Below are 20,342 nucleotides of genomic sequence, written 5' to 3'. Positions count from 1 at the left end.
CAAATAAACAGGGCCTAGTTTCAACATTTTTTATTCCTCCTTTCCAGCCCCTATCCAATGAACAAAAGATCCTATTATAAAGCTGCACAGCCAGAACACTGAGAAGTCCACAGCAGCCAACTCTATCCCAAACGTTCTCTGTTTCTACTTAGTTTTTTCTGAGACAAGGAGGCTGGTCTCAGACTCTAGGACTCAGCCTCCAGTGTGGTTGATCACAGGAGCATACATGAATCCAATTCAATCTCTTTTTACTTTAAATCACTCTAATGCCTGTGAGATTACTTGTGGAAATGCCAAGCATCTCCAATATCTCACCAGCTTCTGCCACACTATATCTAATTGACCACATTCTTGGCTTACTCAGGGAAAGTAAAATAAAACTACTATACAGTAAAGGTCAACACATTAAGTAACGGAGAGTTATGGGCCAGCCTCCTATAAAAAGGAAGGTAAGCTCTATTCTGTTCTACCTTGCTAGGTTTTTAACTTGAATTCTGATCAGCAGTTAAAGCGATGTCTTTTAGGCTACTCAGAGGTGTGCAGTTGTCTGCACTGTCTACGTGTAGGCCATTGCTGACCCCAGCCTAAGTAAGCTCTTGCCCATACAGTGTTTTCCTTTCCTTATCATTCACATGAGACAATCACATCCCATGAGTACACAACACTGAGTTTATCTGTTCATTAGCTGATGAACGTCCAGTTTCCAGTGTTTGTGAATAACTCTGTTATAAATACACTCATTTCTTCTGAATATAAACCTAGCAGTAGTCTGGCCATAGTGGTGTATGCCTTTAATCCCAGCACTCAAGGGACAGAGGCAGGCAAATATAATGAGTGAGTTCCAGGCCAACCAGGACTACATGTGAGAATCCTGACACACACACACACACACACACACACACACACACACACACCATCCAAGTAAAATCAGCAGAACTTGTAGCCCACATGGTAACTTTGTGTTTGCCATTTTAGAAAACTGACAAGCTGTTTCCCAAAGACTCTGCACTATCTTACAGTCTTTGTGGCAATGAAGAGATCATGTTATTTATAACCAGATTATAAGAAGTTATCTTTCTCTACAATTACGTAGAGAAATCTCTATCCCCACACAATTTTCTCACACAGGATCTTGCTATGTAGCCCAGGCTATCCTCCAGATCTTCCTGTTTCAGTAGTACACAGGTGTGTAACTTTAATTTTTTTCAAATCCTATTTTTAATGATGGCTCTTAAACGCTTTAACCTCCCTTTTAGCCCACCACCCATCAGAGGTAATGGAAAAGAAAGGATACAGCGGAAGTGGACCTGTTTAGAAAGGTTCTTTGGAGCAACTCCTGTCTGTGTTGTCTGGAAATCGGCAGTTCAGTCCACAGGTCAGCAGCAGCAGCAGCTCGATCCACTCGCAAACACTTCATGGATACACCAGGAGTTCAGTAGAGTCTGGATAGCAAACACGAATCAGCAGTGGTGGCACCACCTAGCAGAGACAGTCAGGCCTCAGCCTTGGCACGAGTCAGCAGGAGGGACCAGGAGGAACGCCAGTTCTTGGCTGTGCCTCTCTCAGGGAAGCGAAGATCACCGAAGAGACCCACAAGCGTTGCACAGCTAACGCTATAAGAAAGCCTAGCTCAGCCCGCATCACTGTCCGTCGAGTCCTATTTATACCCTCCAAACATCACGTGTCCTCCACGGGTCTTGCCTCAGCTCGTGCATCTGTCTCAGCTGACATCACTCTGCCAATCAGCCTGAGTCCTCGGAAGCCACAAGAAACTGCAGCGCACCACCAGAAGTTTTTTGGTGCATTTCTCTCTATGGAGTCCCAACAAATGCAGCTCAACTACGCAATGTAAGATATGTGTTGTTAGCAAAGAATCCTTCATCACGTATCTTTTCACATGCTTGCTTTAGCAGAACATCCTCTCTCCTGTGTCTGCTTCAGCGAAACGTTCCTTCATGAGTCTGCCTTAGTCTTTCACCTGTGTCCACTTCAGGAAAATGAGTTTGCCCCAGCAAAACACCATCCAACACAACTGACTTTCCAGAGAACCCTGAAGTTTCCACCTCACAGGTGTACACTACCACACACAGCTCCTCTGTGTGTGTGAACTGTGTGATTTTTTAAGTCAGTCCCTAGTTAACAGGTCCCCCATGGTCAGCCGCAGGTCTGTGAGCCACTTCCCCACTGCACCTTCCACTCCAACCACACACAGGAACTCATCTCAAGCTAAGACTCTCACAGTCTTAGTACAAGCTGTCAACCATTGCCAGCCCCATTTTCATACTTTCTGCTTCTGTGCTCTTTATTCCTTTAACCCATAAAAACAAAGAAAAGTTACCTTACCCTGAACGATGTTGAGGCCTTGGCCTTAACGCAAGTGATCTGGAAAGGTGGTGGGGAAGGCAACACAGCCAAACATCTTAAATGAAAGGACAGAAGACTTATAGAATAACAGGCTTACTTGTAAATGATCATCATTTCTTCCTCCTGGTATTCCAGAAAATTAGGCACCCTTTTCAATGGACTCAAATCAAAACTACTAGCATTAAAATTCATCTTCACTTTGAACCTTTAACAAGAGAACGTGTGTCAGGATGTTGCAAAACAATATTCGTTTACATTTAAGCATTAAATTATTGTTAGTAACCAACTGCCATAAATATGGTTCAAAATACCATTCCTTGACACTGCTGTGCCATTTCAATGATACTAGTTGTTTAAGAGTTTTGAAACCATAATGAAGACTGATGTGCTGTTTGTTCTCTGAGAACCGAAATTAGTCAGGCAAAGTTGAAATCCTCCCCTATCCTGTGGGAGCTTACACTCTAATGTACAAAGAAGTCATAAAGCCAGGTGTGGCAGAGCAGGCCTGTATTTCCAACCCTTAGAAGGCAGAGACAGGAGGACTACCACGAGTATGGCAGCCATAGGTGATAAACACATATGGTAATATCTCCTAGAACACTAGGCTGGAAGCTTGGTTCAGTATTAATGCCCAGGAAGCATGATGCCCTCCATTTGGTACACATGCTCCAACTTCCAACTGTCTCTGACTTTCTTTTTTGGCCCTCCAAGTACCGAAACTATATAAATCTTTTCTTTTATCACATCAATGTTTTCATTTTATTCTTCCACCATTATCCTGAGACCCTCACACAACATCCCTACTGAAAAACAAACAAACAAAATCAAAATCTTGGGGCTGGAGAAATAGCTGGACTGCTAAATCTTCTTTTCCAGAAGATTTGTGTGTTTGCCAGCACCACTCTGACAGCTCACTATTACCTGGTAACACCAGCACCAGGATGGCCTCTTTCAGACTCAGCAGAAACCTGTACTCATGGTCACATATCCACATGCAGGCTCACATATGTACATAGAAATTAAAGATAATATCAGAGAGAGAGAGAGAAGTTGTCCAGGGGTCTGGAGAGACGGATCAGCCATAAAGAGCACTGGCTGCTCTTCCAGAGGACCCAGGTTCAATTCCCAGCACCTACACAGGCAGTTCATAACTCCCTGAAACTTCAGCTCCAGGGTATCTGACACCCTTTGATGTGTGAGCAGGACACACATTGCATACTTTCATACACATACACATAAATAAAATAAATCTTTGTTTCTTAAGATCTCTAGAGTCTAGAGACAATAACTAAAAGAATACCAAAACTTAGATCAACTTCTGATCAATAAACCAAGTCTCCCAATACTACTGTGTGACAGAAGAGGCAGGTCAGTTTCTAAAGAAAATACTGAATCTGTACTATTTTTCCATCCTAAATGTCTAATATTCCATTTTTAAACTCTAAAGTTAAGGTCAGGTGTGCTGATACATGCCTTTCAACACAGCCACTAGGAAACAGAGGCAGGACGGTCTCTAGAGGTGAGTTTGAGGCTAATCTGATGTACACGTGGAGTTCCAGGCCAGCCCAAAAAACAATGAGAACCTGTCTCAAAAAACAAACAAACAAACAAACAAAACACTGGGTTGGAAAGATGGCTTAGCAGTTAAACACAGTGGCTATTCTTCCAGAGGACCTAGGTTCAATGCCCAGCACCCACATGGTGCCTCACATTTAACTCCAGTTCCAGGGTATCCAATACTCTCTTCTGACATCTTTAGGCACCAGGCACACACCTGATGTATAAACAGATATGCAGGCAAAACACCCATATACATAAAAAAGTTTTAAATTATAAAATCATAAGACATGCAAAATAGGTAAAATAAAATGCCTAGTGAAGATATAAAGCAATCAACAGAACCAGGCTGAACCAAATTCAGAAATAATCCTGATATTGGACCTATCAGATTAAAAATCTAAAGTTACTGTGATTAATATTACTTTTTAATAAAACTCAGGTTGAAAAAGTAGACAGTGTGCACCAATGGATGGAGAATTTCAGAAAAGGTGAAAACTAAAAAAAAAAATCTAATGGAAATGCCAAATATGGTGATGTCACAGATGGTGTGTTTGATGGTTCATCAGCAGACAGCACACACAAGGACATTCTGTGGACCTGCAGACAGCTCAGTAGAAATCATCTAACCAAAACACGAGAAGAAAAGGTAAAGTCAACCAATATCAGAAGACTTACAGAACTGAGGACATTATCCACGGCCACTTGTGGGAACTAAAAGCAGACAGAACGGTACCTAAGAAATATTTGAAGTGATAGTTGTCTAGCCGCTCTCCCCCCCAAAAATTAATGAACTATATATAATGACGAAAATAAAAACGTCAGAGAACTTGAAGAGGAAAAAGTAAAATAAACTTAGCTACTTCAGAGTCTATCTGATAAAAACAAAAGCTGGAGAGTCTTGAGAGTACCCAAGAGAATTATTACATACAGAGGAACAATGAATCACAGCAGACTTTATTGTAAAAAAAAAAAAAATCATTGCTGAAATATAGCACTATCATCCCAAGAAAGAATTTTCAACGTCTAAGAAGACCACACCTTCTATTATGTCAATTATTACCTGCTCCTTTTACAAAATTCACTTTCTATATAACTCATGGGCACTTTAAGCCATTCATTTGGAGTCATACTTTGCCTTGAATTGGAAATACTCGGAAATCTGGAATGCAACTGGGCCTTCTCGAGCTCTTTAAATTCTTTCATTGTATAGATTTTGCCTGCAAGAAAATTAGTGACCTAAATCAGAGTGCTTAAGTGCACCTGCCACTGCCTGTGGGCAAGGAACCACGGAAGAATTAAGTACCAGTCTCACACTGCAGAAGAGTTCTCTTTTCATCATCCTTGTCATATTGGGCTTTTTTCAAGGGGTCACGAAATGGTGGCATGATAACCTACAAAAGAAGGATTTTTTTTTTGAGGATGGGGCCGCAGTCTGAGAATTAACATCCGATCCAACCTAAGCATTCATGTGTGTTCTTATGCTAAAAGTTATGAATACGAAACCTATAAACTATATGCCCTTTATATGTATTTAACACATTAAAAAGAGATGAGGGCACTCTGACACTTCTCTAATGAGGTCACAAAGCCAAAGAGGAAGGTTAGCGCGCTCTCTCTCTCTCTCTCTCTCTCTCTCTCTCTGTGTGTGTGTGTGTGTGTGTGTGTGTTATGTGTATGTATGTATGCATGTGTGCAGATACACATGCAAACATGTGTATGGTTCTGTGCAGTTCAGAGGCTCCTCTATCATTCTTTGAATTACTTTTTATGACAGGGCTTCTCACTGAGTCTGAAGATCACTGTTTAGACTGGCTGGTCAGTGAGCTCCAAATCCATCTGGCTGTTCCACCAGCACTGGGTTGCAGGTCTATGCTATGATGTCAGTCTTTCACAGAGTGTTAGGGAACTGAACTTAGCTCCTGTGCTTGTGTAAGTAGGCACTTTACTAACTAAACTATCTACTCAGCCCAAGGCAAGGTTAGCTTTTATTTCAAAGTTTGGGTTTAGTCTTTATAAACTCTGCTGTCATTATCATATGACATACCTAAATTTAAATAATCACTTTCCTTTAATACATGGAAATATATATCTATATATTCATCTACATCCTAATACACAACCAGCAACATAATAATTATATAAAACAACATAATATTCAAAATTCAGATTATCTATAAAGCATTAAAGAACTAAATGTCTTTTCCCGGCCAACATTACTAAAATAAAAATTCAACATGAGACAACAGCATTCAGAATCCATCACAGTCATGGATTAGCCTGCTCCTGTGAAAGGTTACCGATGTGTCTTTCCAGTAATGATTAGACTTGTTTTCTTGGGTAACTGTAATGCAGAACATGACTATCTAGACTTAACGCTGAGTCGACTGCCCTCTATAGTTTGCTTTTGCACACGTTATGCAGTATAAAACAGAATGAGCAGGCACTAACTTGTTGTCTAGGGACAAAAACAGTGCTAGCATCTTCATTATTTGTATGTAACGTTTTGATGAATGAAGACATACACTTTTAAACTTTAAAGAAAGTAACAAAAATCATAAGGTTAATAATCAATGTCCCTATTTCTACTGAATTCTTACATTTTGGGATACATAATAATGACTAAGTTTTTAACCTGTGAACCGCAGAACCCAGTTAAAAATACTGCAACAACCTAGTAATTCTTAAAAAAAAATTAAAACTTATCATGCTCACTTTATCAGAACACATATTACTACTAGAACAATACAGAAAATATTAGCATGGCCCCTGTGTAAGGAGGGCACACAAAATCATGCAACATTTCACGTTTCTGTTTGGTCTAGTTGAAACAGGGTCTCATGTAGACCAGGTTGGCTTGGCACTCAAGTGTGTGTCACCAAACCTCTCCATTCCATATTCTTTTCCATATGTAAGAAACAAACCATAAAATGTTGTTGATAGCTCCAAAGAACTTGTATCTATATCACTTAGATATGTTGATCTTGGCTACACACACGCACACACACACACACACTCACACATATTTGAAATATTCTATCATATTTGAATTTTTCAAGACAAAAACTTAAGTAGTACTGTCTTATATTTTTGTAGCTTTCTTTAATGTCTTCCTTAAAATAAAAGTTAGATTTTAGCCTGTTTCTGCGTGTAATCTGCTTTGATTTGTTGTAGTTGAAGAAGGTGAAAAATGCATACAGTATACATATTAGGAAAGAAGCATTTTAACAGCCTTCTCACATCACTATGGATATTCTTTTTAAAAACTGTGTATTTGTATTTTGTGAGTACAGGTACACATATGGAGGTCAGAAGTCAACTTCCAGGAATGGTTATCTTCCATGGTGACTTACAGGGACTGAAGTAACGTTGTCAGGCTTATGTGGCAAGCAGTTTTATCTGCAGAGCTACCACATGGGGCCCATCCAGTATGAATATTTTTATTTGACACTTTATTCAAAGTTAACAAATGATTGTTTCTTTTTTGCTTGCTTTTATTTTTATTTTATTTCATTTTATGTGTATAGGTGTTCTGCCTACATGTATAACAACATGTGCTTACCTGGTACCTACAAAGGTTAAAAGAGAGCATCAGATCCCCTGGAACTGGGATTACAGACAATTATAAGCTGCCAGATGTATGCTGAGAATCAAACTCAGGTCCTCTGAGAATACTTGCAGCCAGTGCTCTCTCTTAACCTCTGAGCCCTCTCTCCATCCCCAAGTTTCCTATATGTTAGTCATGATATGAAATCTAAAGCCACACCAGAAAACATTTAGAATGAATCCTTTCCCTGTGTATGACTTTAAAGCAGAATGAAATGGTTATCTGGGAGGCATGTAGTCTGACGCATATAAAGTCTTCCAAGAGCTTAGACATCTTGTCATATAATACCAAGGCTCACACTCACTAATAGCACTGCCTGTCTAGCCAGCACAGCCTGGGTAGTCAGGCATGTGAGTTTTCTGAAAGTCTAATGTCTGTTGGAAAGTTACATCTTGTCACTAGTAGTGAGCACTGTTATCATCACCGTTCATTTTCCAGAAAATGTCTGCCAGCCAGCCAAAATTTAATAACCATGGTGTGTAAACCATTATTTCAGGTAAAAACATTGCCTCAAAAAAGAACAAAGCTAGCCTGTTCTGCTCTCAGTTTCACAGCCGTACTTCATTTCACCACACAGCAGAAGTCTCTTCCACGTGCTTTCATTTGTCAATATTACAATGGTTTGCTATGCCAAAGGAACATGATTTAATAAAATATTTTTCTATGATTTATTTTTATTTATGCATATGTGTGTCTATGTACATGTGTCATGTGTGTGTGAATCCCTTAGAGGCTAGAAGAAAGCCTTCCATCCCATGGAACTGGAATTACAGGCAGTCAGAAGACACCTGGCACGGGAATCAAACCTGGATCCTCTGAAAGTGCAAGTGCTCTTAAACACCTAGGCATCTCTCCGGCCCCATTTTGTTGTTGGTTTGGTTTTTGAGATGTAGCCCAGGGTGGTCTTGAACTTGGAATCCTCCTGCCTCAGCTTTCTGACTGCTGAAATTACAGTAATGTGCCTACATGTCCATCCCTAAGTTGAACAATTCTTAAGTACAGGTACATATATCAGATATACAGAAAGGCTATAGACTAATATGAAAGAAATCAATCCTCTGCACTCCTAAAAGTCAGGTCCTTCCCATGCCAGGAAAGAAGACGGGTTCATTGTGATTGGCCTCGGCTGTCTCTGGGCTATCAGCAACCCATTTTCTGTACAAGGAGAGGTCAAGGTGGGAAAGATGGGTAACAGTGGACAGCTCTACTTAACAAGCCAGAATTGAGAGCAGGAACAATCACTCTCTGGAATAACAATGCTAAGCCCACAAACATGGCCAGTATTGGAGCCACAGCATCATAGGGCTACAAGGATGACTAGTGTGACCTTAAATCTGTCGCTACCAAGAGTTAGAAGGCTTTTGAGACTCTTCTCAGGATCTGCTATAAAACATAGATAAGAGACCTATGCATATTGAGTTTCTATATATTGGGTTGAGTTAATATTAGATTTCTCCCTGATTTGGACATATGGAGACACATTAGTTCTAATAAAACATCTCTCAAAATGAAAAAATTCCTTGATGGCATGAAAAAAAACATATTTGTAATGATGGGTATTAGACACAGGGCTTTACACATGCTGAGCAAATGTTCTACCACTGGACTGCAGTCTTTTTGTTTATAATTTTTAAAAATTGTATAGGTATGTGCAGAGATGCATATGCATGCATGTGGAAGCCAGAGGTCACCCCTGGGTATCATTCCTCAGGAGCCATCCTCCTTGTTTTCGGATGCCAGGTCTCATAGGGACCTGAGGCTCATTGATTAAGCTAAATTGGCTGACCAATGAACCCCAAAGATCTCTCTGTCTTGACCTCTGGGAGTGCACATCTTCATGTCCAGCTTTTTATATGACTGGTACAATGGAACTTAGATATCTAATGTTTGAACAGCACACATTTTACCAATGGAGTCATCCTAGACCTCTTTTTTACTTCAGGGTGTCTGTAAGATGCTCAGGTTAGGCTTTAACTTGTGGATTCTCATGGTCAGCCAGAGAAGTTACAATCATAGAAGAGCACAACCACACCCATATTAAAAACTTCGTTAACAAATTACTTGAATGCAACCATACATTTTTTTTTTCAGACAGTCCTGGATGCGATACTGCAGACAGAGACAGATGGACCTCTATGAACCTAAGATCAGCGTGGTCTACATAGTGAGTGTCAGGACAGCCAACCAAAACTATACAGTGAGATCCTGTCTCAAAAAAGGGGGGCAGGGTAGAGCATAGGGTTAGCAGTAGTTAAGAGAACATATTGCCCTTCCAGAAGTCCCAAGTTCAGATTCCAGTACTCATGTTAGGCAGGTCATAGCAGTCTGTAACTCCAGCTTCAAAGGACCCAATGTGTTGTTCTGGCTTCTGTGGGCACTCATGTGTAGATATCCCCCATACAGAACATGTGTATATACATATATAAACTTTAAAAGACATCTAAAAAATAAAAATTGATTGTGAAATATGGTGACTATAGTTAATACTAATGATCTATATTATTTAATATTTCTGAAAGTGGATTTTAAGTGTTCTTTTTAGACAGTGGTAAGTGGAGCCAGTAAGACAGCTCAGGAGTAACAGTGCTTGTCACACAAGCCTAATGCCCTGAGTCGGCTCCCTGGAGTCCACCAGTGGAAGGAGAGAACTCATTCCCAACTTGTCCTCTTAGCTCTCCACACACCATGGCATATGCATGTACACACATGTCCAGATACACACAATAATAATAATAACGTAAATTTCAGAAAAGGATAAATATGTGAGCTAATGCATGTTAATGAACTCTATTTACTCACTTCAATGAGGATTTCCAAATAACATATGACAAACTATAATATCTATTAAATGCAAGAGAGTAATGGTTCAGCTGACCATATATTAAAGTTATTTAAAAATGTAGTTTGCATATGTCAAAAGTTTAGCTGCTCTTCCAAGAATGTTAAATGAAATTACATTCATTTACCTACTTCTTACTATAAGCAGAATTTGGTAATGTGACAATTATCCTGTGGTGGGACAATTTTACTGCCATGGCCTTTGATCCCATGAGTACAAATTCATAACGATGGGAAAGGCAAATACTCAGCACTATTATGGATCCAAGGGTCCACAAAAGCTCAATCTAAGAATGGCTGCTAAAATCCCAAGGATTCAGATTACTTTAAAAAGGAAACATGGAATTCAGTTAAACTACAACATGAGTGTCTGTGTCCCTCCCTTAGTTCATATGTCGATAAGTAATCACCAATGGAATGTCATAAAGAGGGGGACTCTTAGGATGTGACTAGGTCAAACGGGTGGAACCCTCCTGAAAGAGGCTGTTTGTTCTTACACCATGTGAAGACACAGAAATTGCCATCCTTTAAGACTGATCTCCACTAGACAGAGTGTTGACAGCCTCATCTTATACTTCTTAGCTTTCTTGGTTACTTTTCTATTGATGTGATAAAACCTGTATCAAAGGCAATTTATAAAAGAAAGAGTTTAACTGGGCATACAGTTACAGAGGGCTAAGAGAATCTGATGGCAGATTAAGGGCACAGAAGTACATGGCTACAACAGTCACTGAGAGCTCATACCTTAATCCATAGCCACAGAACAGAAAGCACACAGAGAACAGCACTGAATCTTTTGAAACTTCAAGCCTACCCAGTGACACACCTCCTCCAACAAGGCCACACCTCCTAATACTTCCCAAACAGTTCCACCAACTGAGGACCAAGTATTCAAATATATAAGTCTATGGGATCCATTCTTGTCTGAGCTACCACACTAGCCTTCAGAATCATGGGCAATACCTTTTCGTTGTTTATAAATTACCTAGTTCAAAGTATTTTGTTATAGCAGCAGAAATGGACTAATAAGGTATCAACAACTCCAGTTTCAAATCACAGTTCCACCTCTATGTTAGTTATTACTTGGTATGTTTAAGACTCTAAACTCTAATTCTCACCTTTGTAAATAGGGTCTATAACACACACACACACACACACACACACACACACACAAATTCAGAAGAAAATGGAGGAAACATTGTAAAAATACCAGCAGATTAAAAGTGTCTTATGACTCTAGATAGTTTTATTGAGAAGTTTGTTTGTTTTACAATATTCACTATTAGTAAAATATAAAAAATGGACAATAGTTTCAGTATATACACCCTATTATTCAGGCAGTTTGGTAATATGAACTTATCAATTCTAATTCTAGTAACTTGCACTAAGGAAAAATAAAGCCTAGCTACAGAGATAAGTGTCATAAAATCATTTGTAAGAGCAATACTTACATTTGTAAGAGCATAGCAAGGTGTGGTAAATGACTAGAGACTCATGTAAGCTCTGCTATTCACAGGTAGATGATTTCACAAATGACCTATCTGTGCTGTACCACCTCATCTTGAATTACCTTACACAGCAGCAGTGGAGATGGACTTAAGAAGCCGTAAGGCTAGGGGCATAGCTCAGTGGTAAAACATATGCTTAATATATAGAAAGAAAAGCAAATGTGGTTAACACCAAATAAATAAGTAAATAAATTAAATCCAGAAATGTATATAAAAATACAATCAATTAGTTTGGGGTAATAAAATTTTTAGTATTTTTTTAAATCAGTTTTCTTATTTGTTATAAGAACGTAATAGTGCATGTTTTAATCCAAACAGGGAGGCAGATGCAGGTGGACCTCTATGAGGCCAGCCTAGTCTACATAATGAGTTCCAGGAAAGTCAACGCTACATAGAGTGACCCTCTCTCAAAACACAAATGAACAAACAATCAAACAAACAAAACAAAAGAATGTATTACTGTTGTAACAAGTTTTAAAGTTTTTGAAAATGTTTAAACATTTCTTATTATTCAGTTATTATACAGAATTTTTGTGTTTTCTGAAGATAATTCATCTTTGGCCTTTGGGCTATTTATTCCTTTGTAATATATGAAGATGGGAAAGCACTCTCACAATGTTACTAAGCTTTCATAAGTCACTACAAGGCAATCCATATGCTAAGACTGCTCAGAACAACCAGACACATAGTATCACAGTTAAGAAACCTGCCTACCTTCAGAAAATTGGGGTCCTCTTTGCTCATATAAAAAGGATCATATTCTTTTGGATCATAATGCTCTATAAATGCATTTCCCTATAAAAAGGAGAAAAAAAACACATAAGAAAGAGGTACACAATAAATTTTGAGGATATCAGAACTCAAACGTTAACCAGTTTGAGCCTCCTGCCCCTCAGTTATAAGGAACTAACCTGAGGCATTGAGTCCATTCCCTGTCCCACACAGTTCCAGGCCTATGCTTCATATCAGCATCAACATCATTCCTTCATGCAGAAGACAGCTCAGCGGGTAAAGGCCCTTTACCAACAGACCAGCAGACCTCATAATCCCCAGAACTAACACAATGGAAAGAACTTTGACTTCCCTGCAAGCTCGTGAATATAAACACACACACACACACACACACACACACACACAAAGCATGCATGCACACACACACGGAGGTACATGAATAAATACATACAATTTAATTTTAAAAGAATATACTATCTGTACTGGCTGGTTTTGTGTCAACTTGACACAAGCTGGAGTTATCACAGAGAAAGAAGTTTCCCTTGAGGAAATGCCTCCATGACATCTCCCTGTAACCCCTTTTCCCATTAGGGGGGGGGGGGGGGGTTGTGGGTGGTGCCATCCCTGGACTGGTAGTCTTGGGTTCCATATGAAAGCAAGCTGAGCAAGCCAGGGGAAGCAAGCCAGTGAGTAACATCCTTCTATGCCCTCTGCATCAGTTCCTGCTTCCTGACCTGCTTGAGTTCCAGTCCTGACTTCCTTTGGTGATAAACAACAATGTGGAAGTGTAAGCTGAATAAACCCTTTCCTCCCCAACTTGTTTCTTGGTCATGATGTTTGTGCAGGAATAGAAACCCTGACTAAGATACTATATCAGAGTATAGATCATATATAAATAGAAGAGAAAGAGGCAGACTATTTGGACAACTAAAGAGGAGGTGATCAAAGATAAGCCCTTAAACCAGTATAAAAAATATAAATGATCTCTTTGTACCTTCTTATTTGAATGTTTCAAAAAATTGTCTAATTCTTGACGTCTCCTCTTTTTAATGTTCTTATGTGAACAAACTTTTTCTATAATTTTCTTCTGGAGAGGATCTGCCACGCGTTCAACCCATTTTTTATACAACATCTCTTTTTTTCTTGTGTTTAAGAAGTCATGATGATGTAAATACTTATCTAGTTCCTAGTAAACAGAGACAGAAAGACAATCATATCTTCCTGAAGCTTTTATATCCTAAAATTGTATAAGACTCAAACTTCATAAACCTAAATTGTTCCTAAGAATAACCCATTAATTCAACCCATTAACTTTCACTATTTGGCACACACTGCCAAAACCAAGGGTACCTGGACAATGGAGGCAGCATGCCCACCCTTCCTGATGATCAAACACCAGTGAGATGACTCAGCAGGTAGACACTTGTCACCCAAGCCTGGCAACCTGAATGTGATCCCAGAACCCATATAAAGGTGAAGAAGAGAACAAATTCCACAAAGTTGTCCTCTGACTTCACATGTGTGCTGTGGCATGTGTCTCCACATACACATATCATACATATATACACATCTATATTAATAAGAAATAAAAGTTTGATTTAAACAAAATAAATATACCACACATTGTAAGGAGAAACAATATAAACAATATAGTATACATTGTCAGTTAAGTTATCCTAGACTTATTTTACGTGTGTGTGTGTGTGTGTGTGCAGTTGCATCTGCTGGGAAGTGTTGAAGGAAGTCCTCCAAAGTTCAGGAGACTGTCAATCATTACCACACCCTCAGAGATGTCCTCCATTTAATCCCAATTGCTAATGAGTGCTTTTAGCTCTATTTTCTATATTATCTAAAACTTTGAACTTTACTCAAAATTCTTGAGTAAATACTATATTGAAAATGAAAAAAAATATTTAAGATGCATTTTGTAGCCAATTCTTACCTTCATTATATAATTTTCTCTATATAAAATTGATTGAACAGCTGCATCGGTATCTTCTTTAGCTAAAGCCTACAAGAAAAGAATTAGTCCAAAAAATCAAATCTTGAAAGATCATTAGTATAATCTGTGCCTACTATATTTTTATGTTACAGGCATATCCCTGAAGCATTCTCTGTAATCCAGTTTTCTGTATCACTAAGCACTTCTTCAAATACTATTTTGATCTTTCCACTCTTGGTTACAGCTCATCCCAAGGTAAAAAATAATTCATCTCACAGATATTTTCTGTCCAAGGACAGTCAAATGACTTTCCCAGAGCCATGCCATAGTTAGAACCATCTTTCCCCATACCTGATAAAATGTTTTCACCTTCCTGGTCTAAGACAGATATGCACAGGCCTCTATTTGAGATATCTTAACCATAGAAAACAGACTAATCTTGCTGTACATTTAATGTAAGGCTATGACAGCTTAACACCACCTTAGGCAGAGCAATACCTAGAAAAAAAAAAACACCAAGATATAACAACACAAGGTCTAAGAGGGTGAGTGCATTCCGTGTCATGCTCCCCTGACTACTTTTTGATAATAAATTTACCTGTTGATTTGTTTTTGAAATTGCTTTTTTAAAAACTGAAATGTAAAGATTATGGATAAAATGAAGCATGGATTAATTTTTATCTACAAAATTACATGAAATGTAAAAGTATTATGAAATTATGGCTGGATATTTATAAAATTTAAGAATAGTATATTGAAATACAAAGACATTTGTCTTTAAAATCTTCTTACAATGTAGCACAGGTTGGCCAGGACTTATTATCTAGCCCAGGCTGACCTCAAACTAGTGTCATCCATTCCTTGTCTCAGTCTCCCAAGTGTTGGAAGTACAGTCCCGTGCCTCCAACCCAGCCCATCTTATGTTCCTTAACTAATCTTCCATGACAATTGACCAGTTGCTTAGTAGAGTGAAACATTTTTTTCTCAAAGGCAGTAGGGACATAAATTAAACAAATAAATGAATAAATACATTTATCATTCATGAAGACCTTGTAATCACCTACTAAATTTATGTATTTTTTGTGTGGGTTTAATGTAATTTTATTATTGTTTGATTTTGAGACAGAGTCTCAATATATAGCCCTGGCTATCCTGGAACTCACTATGTACCCTAAACTGTCCTCAGATTCACAGAAATCCACCTGCCTCTGCCTCCTGAGTACTGGGATTAAAGAAGTGCACCCCCCACACCCACTGAACCACAATTCAAACGTGTGTCTAATATTTTTTGAGGGAACAGGATCTGGCTATGTGTTCTAACATATCCTAAAATGTGCTCAGTAATCTCAGACTTGTGATCCTCCTGCCACCACCTCCTAAGTGCAAAGATTACAGGTGTGAACCAATGCCTTTGACGTCACAATTCATTTTCTTTCCTCCTTTTGCACAGAGAGTTGCTGGTTCTGACAAGACTGTTGTCCTCAAGTAAGATTGGTAGTAGATTAATATTCTAGCTCCATACCAAAAAATAATAATAACATATGTGTGTGTGTCTGTGTGTATGTATATATTTATAAATATATATGTATATATGTGTACACACACATACACAACACTCTGAAAATCTGAAGACACTGGAGAATGACCAAAAGGCTCCATCTCCTTTTGCCAGACGAATTAAAACCAGAGCTAATGGAGGTAGCTAAAATTCACATAAATGTGCTCTCATTGGTTGAGGAATTAGAAAGCAAAGTTCATGGCAATTACAGAAGACTTTTTCCCTAACAGTGATACAGATTAATATTTATACTAATCAAATCCTCTACTACTGAAGCACTTTAACTGTCTGTGGACAGGGCTTTATGCTGCCCAACTAAAGCTTAAGAAAAGGAAAGTGGTTTCCCCTGCTGCTAACTAACAGACAAAGTTTAGAGCCTGAACTCGGCTCTAAAGTCAACTGCCTGATAAATTCAATATTCTTTATGGCATAAAAGAAGCCAGATCCTCTAATAATGCATAATTCATAATGTCTAAAATAGAATCTAAAATTACTACACACAGAGGAAAAGGAAAGTGTGACCCATACTTAAGAAAAAAAAATCAGCAGAATCTGGGATGGTCCATATATTGTAACTGAACGATAGAGACTTCTGGAGAACAGTTTCATACACAAGCCCTAATTCCAGTTATTCCAGGTACTCAGGAGTCTGCTATATGATGGCAAAGAATGGAAAACCAAGCTATGCAATACAGTGAGGTCCTCTTCAAAGGAAAATATTTCCAAAATATCCCTCCCCCCTAAAAATATACTAACAATGAATGGACAGACTTAGCCAAATAAACAGAAGTAAGAAAAGAACCAGTGGAAAAATCTAGTTCTTAAATTTTAAAAAGAAACAAACCTCAGAGTTTGTCAAAAGATTGGAGATGACATAAACCAGAATCAGTAAATATGAAAGTATAGCATTAGGAATAACTCAGTTCAGACCCAGGCTAAGCGACATGAAGGCGGAGACAGGAGGACTAGAATCTGAGGGCAGCAGAGACAACAGAGATCTTGTCAGAGAGACAAAAGTGGGGTTGCCAAGGGGGAGAGGGAAAGAATACCTGAAAGAGGAAGGGCATTTTGGAAACTGTAAGCCAACATATACAAGAAATCCAATAAACTCCAAGTAGTGGAGAAATTATAGCCATCACACATTGCTGGAACTATATAATGAAATGGCACAGTTGCTGTAGGGAATCTCTTTGCTGGTTTCCCAAAAAGTTATGTATAGTTATTTGATCCATCGAGTCCAAGACTATGTTACAAGAGAACTGAAAACATGTCCAAACTAAAAGTTACACACAAATGTTCCTGAGAGCAATGTTCATAACAAAACACTAGAAACAATTCAAACGTTCAGCCACTGATGAAATAAAATGTGGTATCCAAGCACTGTAACAGGACTTCATCATGAATAGGATGAAGTAGAGACTAGAGAGGCAGCTCAGGGGTTAAGAGTACTTGCTGCTCTTCCAGGAGGAAGTTCAGTTCCTAGCACACACATCCGGTAGCTTAAAACCATTCCAGCTCCAGGGAACCCGACACCTCCTTCTGACCTGCACAAACACCGGTACACATATAACATATAATTTAAAACACCATGAAGTAATATATGGTACAACATGGTTGAACTTTGAAAGCATTATTCCACATGAAAGAAACCAGTCACAAAGGGTCACATATTACATATGACTCATTTGTATAAATGTCTAGAATATGCAAATTCACAGAGTTAGAAGGTAGACTACTGTTATCAATAATTAGGGGGCAAAGAAAGAAGAGTGACTGCCAAAAAATATAGTTGCCTTTTAGAAATGATGAAAATACTCTGGAATTAAGAAAGTGGAAGATGTTATACATCCCTGTGAATAGACTAAAAGGATACGGAATCATACACTTTAAAGTAGTAACTGGTATGTTTATAAATTATATCTCAGAGCCGGGCGGTGGTGGCGCACGCCTTTAATCCCAGCACTTGGGAGGCAGAGGCAGGCGGATTTCTGAGTTTGAGGCCAGCCTGGTCTACAGAGTGAGTTCCAGGACAGCCAGGGCTACACAGAGAAACCCTGTCTCAAGAAAAACAACAACAAAAAAATTATATCTCAGTATTAAATTCTTGATAAAAAAGAACAAATACTTGAACAAACTTCACCAAAGAAGATATATAAATAACAAGCAAGCCGGGCAGTGGTGGCACACACCTTTAATCCCAGCCCTTGGGAGGCAGAGGCAGGTGGATTTCTGAGTTCGGATTTCTGAGTTCGAGGCCAGCTTTGAGTTCCAGGACAGCCAGGGCTACACAGAGAAACCCTGTCTAGAAAAACAAAAAAACAAAAACAAAAACAAAAAAAGCAAGACTTGAAAAAAATGCCCAACAAATAAAAACAAAAAAAATCATTATTAATTGGCAGCTTCATAAAAAGATAACTTAATTTACTATATAATCAATCATTCCTCAACTAAATGTTACCCAAGGAAAATGAAAACATGTCTATACAACGACACAAATATAATAACTGCAAATTGGAAACAACCCAAATGTCCATCAATACAATGGACAAATTGGGACATATCCATTAAATAGAATAAAAGTTGCTTAAGAAAATAAAAAGACTGGAATATATTGATACATGCAACATCATGGATGAACTTAAAAAATAATTTTAAGTGAAAGAAGCCAAATTTAAAAAGACTACATAGGAGCCAGGCACTCTGGAAGCAACTGCAGGCAGATCTCTGATTTTGAGACCAGCCTGGTCTACAGTGTGGTTCCAGGACAACCAGGATTACTCAGGGAAACACTGTCTCAAACAAACCAAAAATAAAACAAACAGAAAAACAGAACAAAACAAAAAAAGAATACATAAGTTTTCATTGCATAAAATTTTTTTAAAATAAGCAAAACCATGATGACAGAATGGTTACAGAAAATGAGAGAGGTGGGGGTGAGGGTGGAGAGAGGGTACTCCAAAAGAACTGGATGAGAAAACTGGGAAGACTGAATATATTATCTTGATGTGTAAAAATGGCTTCAGGAACATACACATATTAAAACTTATCAAATTATGCATTTCACGTATATTTATTTCATACCAATTATACCTTAATAAAACGCTTTAGAAAAAATTACAACATATTTAAGTTTAAGTAGATTTTTAACAGCTTTCTTATATTGTTAAAATTTATAATCAATGGTTTATGATTCTACTTTAAGCTCCTAAATAAAGAGCAAAGTTGGTAAGTAACAAAGTTAGCAGAGCAAAGGGGATAGGCTGTAACCAATAGAGTAAAATAGAAAAATAAAATAGAAGTATATACAAGGCACCTCTCTAAGCAAGAACCTCAACAGCTAGACAACTATACCTCCATAAAAGAAAGCGACTGTGGTTCCAACCATTCTTTGGAGCTCTTGAGCTTTGGAAGCGTGCCAGATACCATATCATCTTGGCTCCTATTTTTCATTGTGGTCATCAAGTAACAGAGTCCCTAAAAAAAGCTAAAATAGCATTTATTTTGTAATTAAAAGTCACAATCATTTTCTCTTCTGTTTAATAATCAACCTTGGGCGCTTATGGAACAAGTCTTCGAAAACTGGCTATCCATGTTTCCCTTCCAGTTAGCTTCAAACAGGGCTCTCTTGAAACCCTCCTGGCTAAAAATCTAGTTCCCAGCAGTTCTGTAGGTTTGATAAGACATGAATGTTAAGAGTTGAGACTTCCAAGCTATTGACAAGTGAATTCTTGGAAAAGGAAGAGAATTTGGGACAAAACTCAGGCCTTCAAGCTCCGAGAGATCCAAAGCCCTCCCCAGGGCCTACATGTGAGGGAGAACGGGACTTCTGGGTCTGCGCCCATGATGGATCTAGGGCACCAGGCCGGCTCACCAAGGAGTACAGGGTCCCCGATTCACAGGCTCTAACACAGACCGCGTGCGCGAGCCGCCCTGAGGTGCAAGCTTCCTCAGGCCCTTCAGCCCCCTCTGGTGGCCAGCAGGCCCTTCGGCTCTCGACACCACAATGAGCACGCAACCTCAGCCCGAGACCGTGGTTTCAGAACGCGCCGACGTTCGGGCCTTTGTCTCCTGGACGCGGCCCCCACGCGCCCCTCAGCCACGGGGGAAGACAAGAACGCGCGCGCACCTCGTCAAACAGCACGGAGGAGTGCGGCGCTCGGGCCTGGGCGGGAGGCGGGTCGAGAAAGCCGCGTACCTGTCTCGCGCTAACAGGCAGCTGTCACAGCCAATCGGCTT

The 20,342-nt window shown here is 39.0% G+C and overlaps 1 protein-coding gene and 1 non-coding gene across 2 annotated transcripts; one reads left to right on the top strand and one right to left on the bottom strand.

Moving 5' to 3' along the window:
• Window positions 1–3,132: 3,132 nt before the first annotated feature.
• Window positions 3,133–20,324, bottom strand: Fam228b (family with sequence similarity 228 member B). Its single transcript, XM_028781738.1, has 7 exons — window positions 19,978–20,324; window positions 19,458–19,590; window positions 14,549–14,617; window positions 13,601–13,792; window positions 12,589–12,669; window positions 5,228–5,315; window positions 3,133–5,141 (listed from the first exon to the last, which is right to left on the bottom strand). Exons 2-7 carry the CDS (start codon window positions 19,563–19,565, stop codon window positions 4,981–4,983), a joined length of 699 nt encoding a protein of 232 aa, XP_028637571.1. The 5' UTR covers window positions 19,566–19,590; window positions 19,978–20,324; the 3' UTR covers window positions 3,133–4,980.
• LOC114633114 lies at window positions 6,631–6,735 on the top strand. The gene has a single exon (XR_003713174.1). It is a non-coding gene; the product is annotated as a U6 spliceosomal RNA (small nuclear RNA).
• Window positions 20,325–20,342: the final 18 nt, after the last annotated feature.

The sequence above is a fragment of the Grammomys surdaster genome, unplaced genomic scaffold, assembly GCF_004785775.1.
Source record: "Grammomys surdaster isolate TR1022 unplaced genomic scaffold, NIH_TR_1.0 523, whole genome shotgun sequence".
Classification (NCBI taxonomy): domain Eukaryota; kingdom Metazoa; phylum Chordata; class Mammalia; order Rodentia; family Muridae; genus Grammomys; species Grammomys surdaster.
Note: the sequence above shows the minus strand (reverse complement) of the source record. Positions and strands in the feature narration are given on the sequence as shown.

What these genes read in the sequence shown, in the direction of transcription:
- Fam228b (XM_028781738.1), bottom strand. Translation starts at nt 19,565, where the DNA reads ATGACCACAATGAAAAATAGGAGCCAAGATGATATGGTATCTGGCACG. An exon ending in TGAAACATTCAAATAAGAAG is followed by an intron (nt 12,670 to 13,600) that starts GTACAAAGAGAT and finishes TCCTTTTTATAG; the next exon opens with GGAAATGCATTTATAGAGCA. An exon ending in AGGACCCCAATTTTCTGAAG is followed by an intron (nt 5,316 to 12,588) that starts GTAGGCAGGTTT and finishes CTTCTTTTGTAG; the next exon opens with GTTATCATGCCACCATTTCG.